The sequence below is a fragment of the Cornus florida genome, unplaced genomic scaffold, assembly GCF_030987335.1.
Source record: "Cornus florida cultivar Cherokee Brave unplaced genomic scaffold, ASM3098733v1 CherokeeBrave_3.0.0_Hap2_Chr11, whole genome shotgun sequence".
NCBI lineage: Eukaryota > Viridiplantae > Streptophyta > Magnoliopsida > Cornales > Cornaceae > Cornus > Cornus florida.
The window spans coordinates 45,234,106-45,251,387 of NW_026775581.1; the positions used below are offsets into that span (position 1 = coordinate 45,234,106).

Below are 17,282 nucleotides of genomic sequence, written 5' to 3' on the forward strand. Positions count from 1 at the left end.
TTGTAGTGACGGACCGTCATGGACTAACAAACCTGTCTATTTTACTGAAATACCCTTAATTTACTATGATAAATGGCTGAACTACCCTTATGCTTTTACTGAAATACCCTCCATTTACTATGATAAATGACTGAAATACCCATATGCTTTTAGATATATAAATATATATTCAAACATTTTGATGGGGGGTTTTAGAGAGAGAGAGAGAGAGAGAGAGAGATTAACAGTGGAGAAAGCTTCAGTTCCGGTGCCATATATGCGGAGTATAGAGCAGCCACCATGATGTTTTGCCTTTAAGGTCGTTTGTGGCCCTCACAATTGGAGGTTTATAATCAAGCTGAGGTTAAAATACTGCAGACTTGTTAGTGAAAAAGAACAAGTCAGAACATTGATGCTGAAACTGAAACTGATTCACATTTTAACCTGCACACAAAAAACAGCTGTTCTTGCAATATGCAGTGAGGGTTTTGATAACATAACTAGAATACATTTTCTATTTCTAAATCAGTATTTTCAAACTAGTGCTGGTACTTCTGCATTGGGGGTGCAATATACAACTCACATGGACCATTCTTTATTAAACTGCATATTATTGAGAGAATGATTTGTTACAGGGGGGAATTTGTGACAAAGAAATCCAAATTATCATCTTCCTGTGCAAGATATGCTACGTAAATTTTGTAGCAGCAGAATTCTTAACCAGAAATTATTTTTATCGTTTATTTCATCTTTTGATGCCAGGGAAACAACCAAAGTAACACTATATCTCACAACAACAAGAAGCCAGGAAGTGTTGGTCTGTAGTGGATGCCATCTGCAATCATAAAAATAAACAGGCTCAGATCATGATGAACAAAATTGTAAAAGCAGCACGTAACAGTGCGAAAAATTATCCAAAAAAAAAAAATCCACCTTTTCTTTCCTTTTCCGAATAACTTGTCACTTAGAGAATCCTTTTCCCTTTTTAGTAAGGCTCATTCATATGATCATTTCCAAAGCAGTTTAAAGTTCAACGAGACATATATTCGTTATAGGTCCCAGTTTGAAAGGATTAGCAGGATGTGACATCAAGAATTATTCTCCATGTATCGTGATATGTCATATGGTCCATTTGTGTCCTATATATTATTTGGGCCAACTCTTTTTGATATAATGACCAACTCTATTCCATATAATGCTTACAATGTAGTTAGAACAAAAAAGAAAAGAAAGAAAGAAAAACTCCAGTAAAGATTTTTTTTATCATCATTTATTGTGATGGCATTGAATTTACGACTCTATTCCATATAATGCTTACAGTGTAGTTAGAATTAAAAAGAGAGAGGGAAACAAAAAAGAAAAGAAAGAAAGAAAAAAAAAAAAAACTCCAGTAACAATTTTTTTATCATCATTTCTTGTGATGTGATGACTAATTTTTAACAATGAAACATTTTTAGAATCCAAAAACTTGATCACACTTCAAACCTAAAAACAAAACAAGAAAAATTACTCAGAATCTTTTATGGGGATGAGAAGGAACATACGGGAGAACGAAGAGCGTCGAAACTATGAACTGACTTGAATTAAATATTTGGAGTTCAAACTTCATACTGGAACTGCTATAGGCCTTTTGCTGGTTTTGATTCCTTTTATTGCTGTAAAACAATCATTGCATGCACAGAGAAAGGTTTAGACACGTTATTTATGTACATAAATATCAAATTATCTCTTGTAGACTTATAATAGAAGTTGAGAACATGCCTTCAGCATAATCCTTAGCTCCAAACACAGCAGAACCAGCGACTAAAGCATTGGCTCCAGCCTCAATAACCTGCCAACATTGATATCAATGACAAATGGCTGCATAAATTACATCATTAATTGAAAATGTTTTTTTATAAGAATAATTATAGGAGATTAGATATGTATTTCTCATGAACTATTGTGAATTAATGTATTCAATATGTTCTGAATTGTAGTGTGGTTGAAAAATGTAAACATAAAGATAAAAATCCTGCATTGGTTATGAATTATGCCTTTTTTTTTTTCTTTTTTTTTGTAAGTTAAAGCAATTCACACACACACCCTGCCTCCACTAAAGCTCAAACCCCTGACCTCCCCATTGGGGAGGAGGAGGTAGTACTGCTGGGCCACTTGGTCCTTTGGTGTTATGAATTATGTTTAACCTATGAAATGTGTTAAAAGTTATGACTGGGTTCAATGCACCATCCAAACTCAACTGGAACATACAGTTCAACACTAAACGGTGGAAACGGAATAAATACGCACTTAACTTCATCCTAACCATTCTTGGACAAGTACAAAGGGCCTCTTACCATATAATTCTATTTAGGGCCCCATTTCAACAAGAAAAATAAAATATAATTAAAGAAGACAATAAAATACTGAAAAGGGTACCTTATATGCATTTTTAGGACCAACTCCACCATCTACTTCTATCCATGGGTTTACCCCCTGCATAAAAGACACAGAAAAATGTCATTGTTTTCCAAATTCTTGTGGGGATTGCATATAGAAACGAGAACGGAATACCTTCTCTGCACACATTCTTCTCAAGTCAGAGATTTTCTTAACTTGGCTCTCAATAAAGCTCTGCCCACCAAATCCAGGGTTTACCGACATAATCAAGACCAGATCGACAACTGTTAACAAGCAAAGAAGATCTGAATGAACCCCAAAAAGAAGACTAAAGCTTCAGACAATAATATCTTCTTGGTGGAATCACTGATTCCAAAGTAAGAGAGGTGACCTGACCAATATTACAATAACTACAAAATCCAAGTAAACTTACTAAAATGAATTTCTATACAAGATATTATCCATTAATTTTATAAAAAAAAAAAAAAAAAAAAGTTCCCCTTATTTGACTCTACATTACAGACACATTCAGACTTTTCCTTGTATCAATTTCCAAGTTCATGGTTAGCATTTTGCATGCCTTGGTCATCATTGCCAACCCAAAGTACGTACCCATGACTCCTATGATTCCCAAAGCTGATTGCTGATAAAGGACGCTTATGCCTCATAGAGCAGGAGTGTGAGTGTTAGAGCATCGATGCCTAAGAATTTTTAAGTGAGGGAGCGTCTCTAGAGCATTTATATGTTGTATGTATATGCCCTTATCTCATATGATTTATGATAAGATTAATTGATTGTATATAATTTGTTGTTCAAAAATCTGTAATCATTGTACAAACATTTTTTGTTAATGTTGGTTTAATGAAATTAATTATTATAACAGGTTCAATGAAAAAACTATAGTTAAGTTTTAAAAAAAAAAAAAAAAAAAAAAAAACCATAGTATGACACAGTTGTAACTGGCCATATTTTCCTTAATTCCTTCTACAAGGTCATGGGTTCGAGCCTTTTATTATTTTGGCATTTTTAACACAAAAAGCAGCACCCCAAATTCCCAAACCTACATGTACAAAATAGCTGAATCACAGGCAAACCATCAGACATATATGCTGTGCACAAAGCTCAAAAGTAGATTTCAGTCCAATAAGTGTTCAATCTACATATTCAAAAAAAGTGAGCATGGATTCATGGTACATCGCTCCCAAAATGCGGATTCCTGTGCGGAGTGAGAGAATGCCCATTTGTTTGGGTGTATTGTGTGATGATGGGAACACTACCTATGAAAAAGACCCTCAATTTGGACACATCCTCTGTAAGAGGCAATTTTTTTTTTGTGTGAAGGACTTGAGTATAGGAGCTACCCCTTGGGGGAAAAAGGAAAAAGGAAAGAACGGATCTTACCATCAAGGACATATTCTATCGTGGTTAGTGGGGTACCAGGGTTTAGGACAACTCCAGCTTTAGCTCCCAAACTTTTAACCTGATTCACCAAAAAAGAAAAGATATAAAATGATCAAAGGAAAATGTTAACAACCATCTACTCTAAAAGCTTAAGCTATTAGAGAGGGTGTGACTTTAATATTTAATCCTTCAACACGCCCCCTCACGTGTGGCCTTCTTTTGGTCCAACACGTGTTTCACAATTTTAATTATCTTGGTGACAGTGAGGGATGTCGAGACCTTTGGCTCTGATACCATGTTAGCAACCACCTACTCTAAAAGCTTAAGCTGTTAGAGAGGGTGTAACTTTAATATATAATCCTTCAACAGAAAAAACTAGTAGAAATGAAATGGTGATAGCTATATTCAATTAGGAAAGTGAATAAGATAAAAGTATATCAAAGCTGGAGTAAATAGCTACACAACTCTTCAAGTTCTCTCTAGTGTCATGAAAAGTTAAAGAAAATGAACAGTCTGAAAGCATTTGGATAGGAAATTCCATCCCCACTTATTACTCAAACAATTATAATTGATGCTACTAAAGTTTTGCACTATCGTAACACCATTGAATGCTTCCTCACTAAATTCTCTAAAACTGTGGAGTGGAAAGTGGTAGCTAATTATCTTTTAAACAGTGAAAAGACCCAAATGACTTGGATCAAGTAGGAAGACGCATATATTTTATTTTTGCTGCACATACTGCTTAACATGGTGACCATGGAGATCTTTGTTGCCAATCTCACATTGTTGAATAGAACACAACTCTGGTTAAGTGGTCTGGCAAGGGACAGGTATACTTTAAGAGAACTATGAGTGATAATCAGATGGTTATAAATATATATGTCCATCCTGATCATCAGATGTCCAATAACATGTTAGACTGTACGCGAACTGGATGGACAATTATACAAGTCCTTGCGATGTATGATTTATCATGTAGAGCAGGAACAAAACATTTTAGTGGAGAAAAATTGTAGTTGCATTAGGAGGTTGTTGCATTTGTTAAAATTGTGTGTCATTACCAACAGGCTAGTGGCCTAGCGGTATCAGCCTCTTACATCCCAAAGGGAGGTCAGAGGTTCAAGTCTCAGAAGAGACGTGTGTGTGAGTACCAACTAGGAAAATATAAAAAAATTGTGTGTCATTTGCTCATCATCATTGAAGCCTTTTACAGTGAGAGAAGGAAAAGGGAAACGGACATAGATAAAGGATAATCAACCTTATTCTAATGTTCCAAATAAAAAGCAGAACTCTTGGAACAGCAAGATAGGCTTTGTAGATGTTGAGTAGTAAATAAAATATACAGTAATCTACCAACTGAGGACCGTGCCACGTCTGGTATATTCTATAGCAGTGTCTAAACACTTTCCAAAATAATTTGTACCGCAAATTTAGAACTTGCCTAAGCATCATACAGATAAAGTGTCATCTTCTACTTTCCAGTTATTATCTTCTAGAATAGCCTAGAAGGTTTTCCCTCTGCCATCCCATGGCTTGGCAGCAATTACCATGCCATAAGACACATACCTTACTAACAAAACCCAACTTAGATTAAATAACCTTTATGCCAGGGAAGTGCCCATGGTTGCTTGTTTTGCATCTTGTTACTAACAGTCCTAAGCCAGTCTTTGAACAGCATGCTATGAAGCACAGATAAGGACACAGGCATGACATTCTATGGACTTGGTAACACGGTATATCTAAAAAAAATAGGATACAGAAACGGCAGGGCTATGACAAGAAAATAATAATATAATATATTATTATATAATAAAAAAATTGATTTGTGCTCATTTTATCCACATTATCATGAAAGTAATCACTAATCTGGAACTTAGATCTCGATGGGTGTTGTTTTTGTTTATTAAAACTTTTTTTGTTTTATTTATTAATCCATTATATGTTTTAAAAATCGCATTGGAACCCAATTTTTTTAAAAAAACAATAATCGCAAAACTACCTTGTCATGACCCATAAGTGTCCCAAATGTGTTTTTAACGTGTCCATGCCATGTCTCAGCCGTTTCCAACCTAGGGAAAAAAAATTTTAAAAAATCAAACTCCAGGGCACCCTAGGCTTGTCAGGCACATGTCCTGCCGCATCTTATGCGTCTGTGTGGGACACGTATCCGCAACTGCCATGGCTCCCCCTAGAGGAGTGTCTGTGCTTCCTAAACAGCATGGTATCAAAAAAAATTAAATAGAAAGTAGATGCATTTCAGCAGGGATTAGATATTCTATCATGGCAATCCACATTGGCCCTGTTTTATTCAAGCCCCGCCTTAATTTCACTACATTTCTCTATCACTCTCTTTTATCTAAAACCAGTAATCATTAAAAATCTGTCCAAAAAAAAAAAGCCTACATCAGCAGAAACAAACACATTACTCCATTCAATCAGCCCAAGAGGATTATATTCTTTAATAAAGGAATGAAGCTCCTTTAGGCTTTCATAGAGACATAACACATTGTTTCTTCAACTTCTGAAACCAGAAAATTATAAACAAAAATCTGATAAACGCTAATCAGATTATACTAGTTTCAAAGAAAATTACTTGATTAACTGTACGGTGCAGATGGATAGTGGAAGCTTGTTCACAATGGACACTGACTATGTCAGCTCCAGCCTTAATAAAATCGGGCACTCTCTGCTCAGGTTCAACAATCATCTGCAATGCATTGTTTCACATTAGCAAAAATATTCTTGTTCAACATAGACCCAAAAAAATATATATTAATCAAGACATAAAAAGTGAAGAATACCAAATGCACATCCAATGGGAGATCTGTTACAGGGCGCAAGGCATCAACCACAAGAGGTCCAATTGTTATATTTGGAACAAAGCGGCCATCCATTACATCAACGTGAATCCAATCACAACCTGCCAGCTCCACTGCTTTTACCTAGATATATATGTGACCCATTAATGGTCAACCCACATCTCAAAGTTTCATGACTTCAGGAAATGCAGATAAAGAAATAGAAAATGATCTTAAGAATTTGACTGGCCAAAATTATTATCCCACAAAGTTCAGACGGAGAAATGATAAAATAGTAACTTTCTTTGGGTTTCGGGTAGAGATTTTAGATCTTCTGAGGATATTGTTGTTTTCTTGGCCTCTTTGAAGGCTTAAAGGGTCGTTTTGGCCCTGTGTTTGTTCTCTTGGGATGTGTTCCCCTTTTGAACGCTTTCAATGCATTTCTTACTTATCAAAAAAAAAAAAACTAGTTTGACAAAGAAAAATCCCAAGGTAAACGAAAGAGGCAAATGTATGCAGTAGAACAAAAATGTAACCTGTATTTGGTGAATGGTGGCCAAAATTTAAACAGATATGTTACACCTATGGTTTTAAGACCTAACCTAGCATTTATGGTAGCAATGATATGAAAAATGGAACCTGCTCTCCCAGTTTTGAAAAATTCGCAGAGAGAATAGATGGAGAAACAATGATGTTGCTTTTGGAGAACTTATCAACCCGTGACGTTGCCTTCACTACAGTTCGAACTGTTCTCCTGATTCATACATTGAAAATAAACAGAACTATATTACAAGTCAGCTGCAAGTTCCCCTGAAAAAGCTCAATGTTCATCTAATTGGCACTTTGTGGATATAATCAGCGACACTGTGTCCAGTGTCTACATACTAAATTAAACATAAATTGACTAGTAAAATAAAGAAAAAGAAAAAAAATGGCAAAAATTTTCATATAAAAGATCTAACAGAACATAAATAAACTATACCACATGTGGAAATTCTATTACCGGAATCAAACAGTAACCAAAGCTTAAAAATGATTTACTTGTCAATATTTGATCAATTATCACCAAGAAACAGTAACTGTCCATAGAAATTAAACGGGGCAAATCTTTTCTGGTATAGAGAAGAATAAGTGAGATAAATGTGCGGTAGAACAAGAAAGAAAGATGGTAGTAGTACTGACCAGGGAGAAAATGAGTAGCTACAGACTAAAATAGTTTGGTAATTTATACTGAATTTAATAACTGCATTATTAGCAAGACTGTAATGGTCTACGTGGAGTACAACGTTAGGGAAGAGAAGAGCCGAATTAATGTGGACTGAGTGAACTAAAAGGATGTGGTAGGGCAAGATTTGATGAAACTATGTCCTAAACAGAGTGACAAGATAAAACAAATGTAGTCAACCCTGTATAACTGGGAGAAGGCTTTGTTAAGTTGAGCACAAAGAGAAAGAATTGAAGAAATTAACAATTCATATATTGCATGAACATTTGATGTAGAGCTAAATGTGATACTGTGATAGTGGTCCAAGTATTAAAAGTAGTAAAGGTATAAAATGTAAGATGGAGAAATTAGTTTATATCATCACAAAGGACACTAGCAACATTTGAGTAAAAATACAAAAGAAGAAGCACATTTTTTTTTCTTCAGGAACTAAGATCATGGGAAATTCTTCTTAACCTTGGGAAGTATTTCTTAACTAGATATTTGGTCCTCAAAAGATGAGATGGACCTTATGAAATAACAAATTAAAAAAATAATAATAATAAAATCTAGTTTTGGATTGTCATCAGGGCAATTGACTGACATCCTCCTTTCAAACAAGAAACTTAAAATTAGAATGGAACATTATAATTTTATAAGTGACAGAATGAATATGAGAAGATAAATAAGGGAAATATAATTTCCTGAAAGGCTGGTGCTTAGGAACGCTATTAGAGTTCTTAAAAGCTTCAAGTTCCATTCAGAAATAAAGGTAAAGTATATTTTTAATCAACAAGAACAGAAGGTTCCTAGGTATTTAGTTACACGTAGTAAGCAATAGGGACACTTTTGTCATTTGGTTTAAGAAAAAGACAAAAAGTGGAGTGCATTTACCAAAAAATGGAGTGCTAATATCAGTTTTGGGCCACCATGCGTGAACTGAATTTCCACCAGGAAAACTGATGCAAAAGTAGGTTGCTGTCCCAGTTGAATACGTTGTAAAAGAAGAGGTAAGTATAGCCATTGTTGAAATTCTAAAGATTACAATGCATGAGAAATAATTGAAACGGGAGAAGACCAAATTGTTCACCCCATTGTAATTAAATTTGTTTGAGAAGTTTCTTACTTTATATGTATAGATTAGTGATACTGCATTACCGCTTTGGCTTTTTGCAATGAAATTATCCAACAGCCAATAAAAGATGGGCAATTGTTCAGAGAACGTTATAAATTCTTCTTTGGTATATTTCTTTCAACCACTGAAAGTAAAGGAAGCAGAATAATAAAAATACAATGGAGCAGATATATTTACTTCATCATGAAAAAAAGAATTTACCGAAGATTTCAAGTAAGATTTAGTCCTCGGGGCAATATCTGTCTAGCTCTTAGTCATTAAATTGAAGTTCAGCTAAGCATATCCACAAACAAATAAATGAACAAAATCCTAATAAAACAATTTACCCATTCATACACAGGCATGTAACTGGCAAATGTAAACTTCCTTCAAACCAGAACAATTTTCTATTTAAAGAGAATTAAATCTCCCAAAGCTTGTTCATCGATTCACTTTTTCAAATAGAGCAACTACAAATCATATTTTACACTATAAACAAACAGACCATTCAATACCCAAAATTAAGCATCTCCATTTATCATTTATGCAGTGCCCAATATTGTATACTGTAATTTATCAACAGAAACACACAAGCAATTCAAGTCACATGAATGAACCCTTGAATTTCCGTGATATGCATACACAAACATATATATATATGTGTGTGTTACCAAAAACAGTAATAAATTATCCTTTTAATCCTTTAATAGCTAGGTCAATGTAGAGGAATTGGAAATTTCCTCACAATTTTTTTTTTGAAATTTAATGAAGGTGAGTGAATTTTATGTACCTTGTGAAGGTGAGTGAATTGGGTTGAAAGAGAGATGGTTTTTGAAGCTTAAGACCCCCGCCAAATCCATTGATCTGGGACTGAGCAAGAGTTGATGAACCCAAAGAAGCTGTAGCCATTTCTCTCTGGTTTCTCTCTCTAAGTTCTGGGTATTGTTATAACGGTTTGGTAGTGAGAAAAAGTTAGGTGTTTTCTCTTCTCTCTCTCTCTTTTCCCTCACCAATCCTTCATCAGCCGAGAGTCTTGAAAAATCGTAAAAATTAAGAGGAATTTCCAATAAAATATGTGCTTGACACGTGTCAGATTTATATTATACGTACTATTTATTTTTTTGGTTTGCTTATCTGCAACGGTTGGCTCTCTGCATCGCTGACTTCACACCAGATGAGAATGACTTTATTATAGCAACTTTTTATTTATTTTTATTTTATTATTATTTTTTTTTTGGGTGCATTATGGGAGTTGGACCAACAAACACCTTGAGAGAAAATACAGAGGGTTACAGCCCTTGGTGCATGTATGTCATAAGCTTGCATGCATGCATGCATACATATATATATGTATGTATGACCAGGAAAAAATATAAAAATAAATAAAAATGAAAATCTAATAGGTACAAATTAGGGTGGCCACGGATCGGATCAGATTAGGCATCAATCTTAATCCGATCCATTCCCAACGAATTAGATAAATTTTAATCCGCCACCGATCCGTTATCCCACGAATCGGATCGTATTCACATATTGAATTTTATCTAAATTATCCATTATTATTTTTATAATTAATATTATTTATCTTTTAACCATAACCCAATAGATAAAATTTTAATTTATTAATATTAATTCATATATTAACTAATACAGCCTTAGAGTCCATTGAATAATTATTAACTAATACGAGTCAATTAAATTATTATTATTAACTAATTAAATTAACTAATATATTCTTTGAATATATATATATATATATATATATATATATATATATATATATATATATTACGGATCGGATCGGATTTAATTCGCAGATCGGATCGGATCGTATTTTTAACAGCCCCAATCCGTGATCTGATCCGTGAGTTGATTCGATTTTTTTTAATCCGCCACCGATCCGTGGGTGTAGCAATCCGATCCGATTCGCACGGATTAGACCGTATCGGATTCACGAATTATTTGTCCACCCCTATTACAAATACTTCTAAGAAAGTGTTTATGTAGAACATTAACACTTCGTGGACACTCGTAACATTGACACTGCATGACCATATACATAATTTAAAATTTATTTTTTTTATTATTTTAGATACTTGGTCTGCATATTTTGGACACTTCGACAATACATTCTGAATGCTCGACTAACACATTACACACTCTTCATCTTATATAACACAAATTATGATAGTCATAAAAATTTTATAAACTTATATTAAAGTTTCTAACTTTTTTTTTTTTTTTTCGTTTAAAATTTGACACTAAGCACATGTCAAAATATATAATGAACAAAAACATATGTGTTGTGCAAATAATAACCCTAGAGGGGGATGAATTGGGTCTTTGCCTCTTACTAGTAGCGTCTGCACTACATTTAATGCCAATCTATGGATAAGATGACAATCAATCTCGATGTAAATTGCCTTACGAGTGTTCCTTTGCCTATAACATTCGGACATGTTTACAATTCGCTTGTGACTATTTGGGTCGTGTTCTAACAACAAGTTCCTTAGGTATTGCTTGGGTCGAGTTATTAATTCTTATATTAGGTTAGTTTCACATTCACTACCCACATTAATGGGGTATGTGATAAACCACTCAAGATGTGGCTATATTTACCTATATATTAACATTCCTTTCATATTTCATCCTTTAGATAAATATAGCATGATGTGATGTAAGCAAAAACAATAAACGTTCACAAGGAACGAGGGTTATCTTAAATCCACAAGATAGGGTACCTTGAATCCCCAAGGTAGTACCTTGAATCCACAAACTAAATGAAAATTCATAGAGGAATCTGATAATATATTGATAAAAAGTTAAATTATGCTTTTACAATACATGAATATTTATAATAAAGAAAACCTAACACGAGAAGGAAACTAATCATAGAAATAAGTATAAAAATAATTTCTCTCTGAAAAAATAGAAAAAGAAACCTAATCAAATAAAACTACTAAATATAAAATCTCAGAGCATTCCGACTTCGTTAAGGCCTTGAACAAAAATCCCGAAATAATCAGCAAGCCTTCTATAACACAATAAAACGTGATTTTGGAGCCTGACATGGTTTCTGATATTGATGGGATATAATTATTTACAGAGATACAAGTCTTAAAAGAAGTTTTACCAAGAGGAACAAAAAAGGCAATTGAGGTATTAGATGTTATAAAAAGGCTAAGTTGTTATTTTTCAAATGATTGCATTGTATATAGAGTATTATTGACTATCCCAGTTATAGTTGCATTTGCTGAGAGAAACTTTTCAAAGTTAAAATTGATCAAATTTTATCTACGATTGACGATATGTTGGAGAAACTCGAAACTTTGATGGGTGAAAAGTAACCATATGTTTGACCAGTCGCCTAACATACAAGTTTCATCGATATCAAGCTTGTGAGTTTCAGCTATGCCAAGCTTGGTCTCAAAATTAGGCAAAATATCCAAATCCTCGAGTACAAGAGAAATCAAAAAACTATCTCAGAAGAGGGTTAATATGGGGGCATGCAATAAACCTGCAAAGTCATTCGACCAATTTACGGTTCTAATTACCGAGACATTGTCAAACACAATAAGTCCTTATTAAGGGCGAGCTCATGAGGCTCAAAAATAAATAAATAAATTCCCTTATTAAAGGGCAAGCTCATGAAGTTAAAAAAAAATACAACGCCTATTCCCTTATTAAAGGGCAAACTTATAAAGCTTGAGCAAAACATCTCATTATAAAAGTAGTAAGCTGGGTGAAGCTCGTAAAAATTAACCATTTTATTAAAAGGACGAGCTGGATGAAGCTCGAAAACATACCCAAGTTGAAAAAATGTTGGATTTCCAAAGAGAATCAAGCGATAACGAGGTGGGTTTGAGCTCATGCCCTTTCATGCCAAATAACTTTTTGCGCCTTGGGAATCATATCCTAGGTTTAAAAAAAAAATTGGATTCGAAACGAATCTGTACAAAAATTTGTGCAGAATGGATTTGATCACGCCCTTTCACGCCATAACTATTGTTACAGTTTACCTCTGGAACAATACATATTGTTCAGCTCGGGAATAGTCCCATGGTAAAAATAAAATAAAAAAGCTATAAGTTGATATTTCCTGTGTCCGAAACGGACTTGAAAATAGGGGGCATCTGATGGGTGAAAAGTAACCCTCTATTTGACCAGCTACCTAACCTATGATAACGATGAGACTACGTCCAATCAGTTGACAAGGATAAGGCAGATAACCAGTAAATGAGGGGATTGAAACAACACGATTAGTCAATTGGGATTATCACTTTATCCAAGGAGTGCTTGGAAGAGATAAACGGAATTTCCAAAAATTTCTCTAATTAGTACTGACTTAGATCATGAGAACTCTTTAAATTCGACTCTGGCTTATTGAATGAGGTACACAAAAACTTTATTGTGAATCATTGAATACAATACTCGACGATTATCTCTGATCATTGACTTAATCATCGGAGCGTCATCAGCCCGCATCACACCGGTGCCCTATGAAGTGACGTCATCCCTCTATTTTGTAGGAAACGTTGTGTGATACTCTAGATTCCAGAATGCGGGTTAGCCAGACCCATGCCCAAATACCCGAGGAAATAAAAAACAAATCGGTAATAATCGAACACTGAATACAAATATAATAAATAAGAATAAAGATTTTGCTGAAAGAAAACTAAAATAATAATCTAATAACTCCTCATAATAAATTCTTATTAATAATAAAATCATTCTGATACAATTAATCCTCCATTAATACAACTCGGAAATCCATAATGTGTGGACCCTTAGAAAAATCCAAAACTGAACAAGTAACAGTAATTACTGTCTACATGAAACATAAATGAATCTTCTAAATAACTCGAAAGAGTGAAGTAGACTGATTCCTGCTCAGCATGACCAATCCTCTACACCTGAAGAATACCTGAAAAATAAGGGTAGGTCAGGCCTACAAACAAGTTCTACTCTATAACAATCCAAGCAAAAATTCAATACATGTATACATCCTAGTCAATCCAACAATAACTAATAGTCCGTATACACACACACACACACACACACACACATATTATAGGACGCTCACTAAACTATAGGTCTGTCTCAACCTGAATAGATGCAACATGCAAATCGCACATAAAGTGGGCATGAGTACTTAGACCTACCAAGATACCCAGATGTCTATTATATCCAGTTATCCATCCTAGGCAATATATGCACCCTAACCATGGTCCCGAGATTCAAGCTCATATCATGGCTCATAACTATATATATATATATATAATTCATCCTAATCATAATATAAAATAAACATCCGGTATGTCATCCAACTGATTCAGTTGACCTGACATGAATATATGTAAAATTTAACATTTTAGTTAATCCATTCTATTATACATGAATATGTAGGACTTACCGTTTTTAGTTAATCCATCCATAATATGCCACCATACCATACTGGTGCATATAATGCATATGATCCATAAATTATGCAACAATTCTAATATCAACATCAAATACATTAAAAAATAAGCATAATAGATATCAGATATATACATGATCATATTATGCAGCTAATATATGATTAAAATCATATAATCTCCATTTAAATTACTAGAATAGTTTGAACCAATTAAATAATTCACACAATCCAATAATTGATGAAATAAGCAAAATAAAACATTAATTAATCTAAAGACAAGTATAATCAAAATCAGATAATTAATTGAGAATATTTTACATCAAATACATGATATAAAATTATATAATCATACATAGGAAATTGCTAGAACAAAATTAAGCAATCTAAATTCTACATATCCAACAACATGTAAATTTATTTTGAAATTTCATATTATTCAAGTTTTTAGTATATTAGTGTTCATTATGCATTCTGGGATATTACCATGTCAATATTAAATATTTAGAAAGTCCTATCAATCTCCAAATCAACCCCAAAACTACAAAATACCAAAACAGAACCCAAAATTTGTTAAAACTCCAACTAGCAGCAAATGAGCCGCCTCCATTCTGAATGGAGCCACCTCCATTCCTGCTACTCTCCGTCTTCTTCGTTTTCGGCGAGTTTTAGACACTCTGTACTCCTCCAGTAAGGTTTCTAAACATCTGTTCTAGGTCCCAAACGATTCCAATAATTTTATAAAGTTAATATGCATTATAAACACGAATTAAAACAAAGTTCCATGCAATTAATCTCAAGATTAATCAAGAACACATATATTGTTTTAATTCAAATTAAGCATGCAGATTAAGTCAATTTAATATCTAATTAACCCTAAAATTAACCTAGGCATGTATAGAAACACGAAATCTAAAGGAAATAGTAAGAGCAAAACTTACCTTTAAGTTTCGGATTGAAACCTTAACCTCTTCCTCCTAGCTTTTCTGGCGATCCTTGGCCGCCGTCGAAGCCTCTTATTATTCTGGTTCCAATCCCCGAACAGCCCTCAATCTTCCTCCTTGGTCTGGCCTTAAGTCCGTGGTCGAAACCTTAGTTTCTTCTCTCTTGAAAACTCTCTGTTTTTTCTCAAACCTACTCTACCTCCAATAATACGTGAATTGGGTTTTAAACCCTTGGCAGACATATATCCCATGTATATATAAGTTAAATTCCAACCATAATCCAATAAAAAAACCAATTCCAAAGGAAAATAAAAGAAAAAGTGAATATAATAAAATAATACATATATATAAGCATAGTCAGACACTAACGTGATTTATAGATACATATATATAATATATATAACTATCTTAATATTACTATTATTACTATTAAAAATAAATAAATAATAATATGATAATAATATCCCTATATATACATATATACTCATATATATATGTACACAATCCATGGATAAATATCCGTACCCATTAATAATCCTATCCAAGTAGTTCATGTGACCCATTTACTTGGTATTCAAATCCGTTCCTTTTACCAATATAAAATAACATTTAAATTAATAAATAACTACTCATCATCAAATAACACTTAAACAAATAAATACAACCAAATAAGCACATCACTAAAGTAAGCACACCAGATAACAATTTAATTCAAATAATCCATTTAAGCACACACAATTTAAATTTAACAACTAAGTCAATTAAACATATAACAAATAGCTAAATAATCAATTAATCAAATAAAAATGCAATTAAAACAATTACATAAATATCGAGACTATCCTTTTAAAATTAGGGATATCATATTCTTCCTCCCTAATAAAAGGAATTCTGTCCTCGGAATTCGCCCTTACTTTCTTCCATTATTTCTGGAAACTCTGAGCGAATGACATCCTCCTGTTCCTAAGTAGATTCAACCTCATTATGATGGCTCCACTTAACTCCTATATATCAAACAGTAGACATGGTTCCTATATTTAAGAAACACAATAACCGTACTACAAATTGGTTGTATCTAACAATAACTTAATCTTACCCAATATTTATTCAAAGGTAACGATCCATATCCTCTAAGTTCTAGAGAATATATATATATAAAACTCTTATGCACCCAGCGCTAACAATATGGTAATGCAAATCAATAGGCTATTGCCTCAGTTGAGAAACACAATCCTCGAAAAGTCAAATTGAATAAATAAAACTGAACTTCCTCCAGAAATTGTCGTGCTTCCTATATGGAAGACATCACGAGCAATCTACTTCCTGATAGAAACTCTTAAATATGAGTTCGACTAGTTACAAAATCCTACTGCCGCCTCCAAACCATGTGCAACCTACTACAAAGGAGAGTATTTCCCTCCAACGTATCTTTAAATGAAGTTAAGGTTTGATTGTACAATCCTTACTTCCATTTAAAACCAACAAATGAGAGGTCTGCACTATGTAATATACAAAACCTCAAACGTTGTCACACCAACTTCCTTGTGCCAACAATATAACAGATAAAAAAATCTGAAAAATGAAGTAAATACTTCCAATTATCTACAAAAAAACCTAGGATATATGCCTCAAGCATATCCTCTATGATCAAATATAATTTTTCGATCAAATCCTCCGTCTAGAGATATGAAGCAAAGTTGCTGCACCAATATCTTTAGAAAATTCTTTCAAAATATCACTTTTCATCCACAATAATGGATATCCACATGCTATAACTCCATTATCAGTGCAATGTAGAACTGATATGAAACTCCGAAGTGAACATTAATCTAATTAATGTTCATAAGCAAACTTACTCAATACATCACTCTTATCCCATATGGAAAAATTTCAATCAATGTCGATAATTTCTACCAACTATCCACTCCTGATTAGTCCTACTCCCATTTTGATATAGGAAGTGGCAAAAATCTCCAATCATATCCAGTTATCAATCTTCCACATTTCTAACAGGTATTCCACTGAGAGACGATTATGTACTCGTCCC

The 17,282-nt window shown here is 33.6% G+C and overlaps 1 protein-coding gene across 1 annotated transcript; it reads right to left on the reverse strand.

The window, feature by feature from the left end:
* Positions 1-570: 570 nt before the first annotated feature.
* On the reverse strand, positions 571-9,915 carry LOC132286804 (ribulose-phosphate 3-epimerase, chloroplastic). The gene is made up of 10 exons (XM_059789196.1): positions 9,666-9,915; positions 7,197-7,311; positions 6,561-6,701; positions 6,353-6,466; positions 3,760-3,838; positions 2,533-2,642; positions 2,398-2,454; positions 1,741-1,810; positions 1,524-1,634; positions 571-814 (listed from the first exon to the last, which is right to left on the reverse strand). The coding sequence occupies exons 1-9, from the start codon at positions 9,782-9,784 to the stop codon at positions 1,585-1,587; spliced, it is 855 nt and encodes a 284-aa protein (XP_059645179.1). The 5' UTR covers positions 9,785-9,915; the 3' UTR covers positions 571-814; positions 1,524-1,584.
* Positions 9,916-17,282: the final 7,367 nt, after the last annotated feature.

Bases quoted from the DNA above. Each gene is read 5' to 3' on its own strand.
- LOC132286804 (XM_059789196.1), bottom strand. From the start codon at position 9,784: ATGGCTACAGCTTCTTTGGGTTCATCAACTCTTGCTCAGTCCCAGATC. The intron at 3,839-6,352 runs GTAATTTTCTTT...TTGGTGAATCAG, and splicing joins TGCACCGTACAGTTAATCAA to GTTAAAAGTTTGGGAGCTAA. The intron at 1,811-2,397 runs GTACCCTTTTCA...CAATGTTGGCAG, and splicing joins GTCCTAAAAATGCATATAAG to GTTATTGAGGCTGGAGCCAA.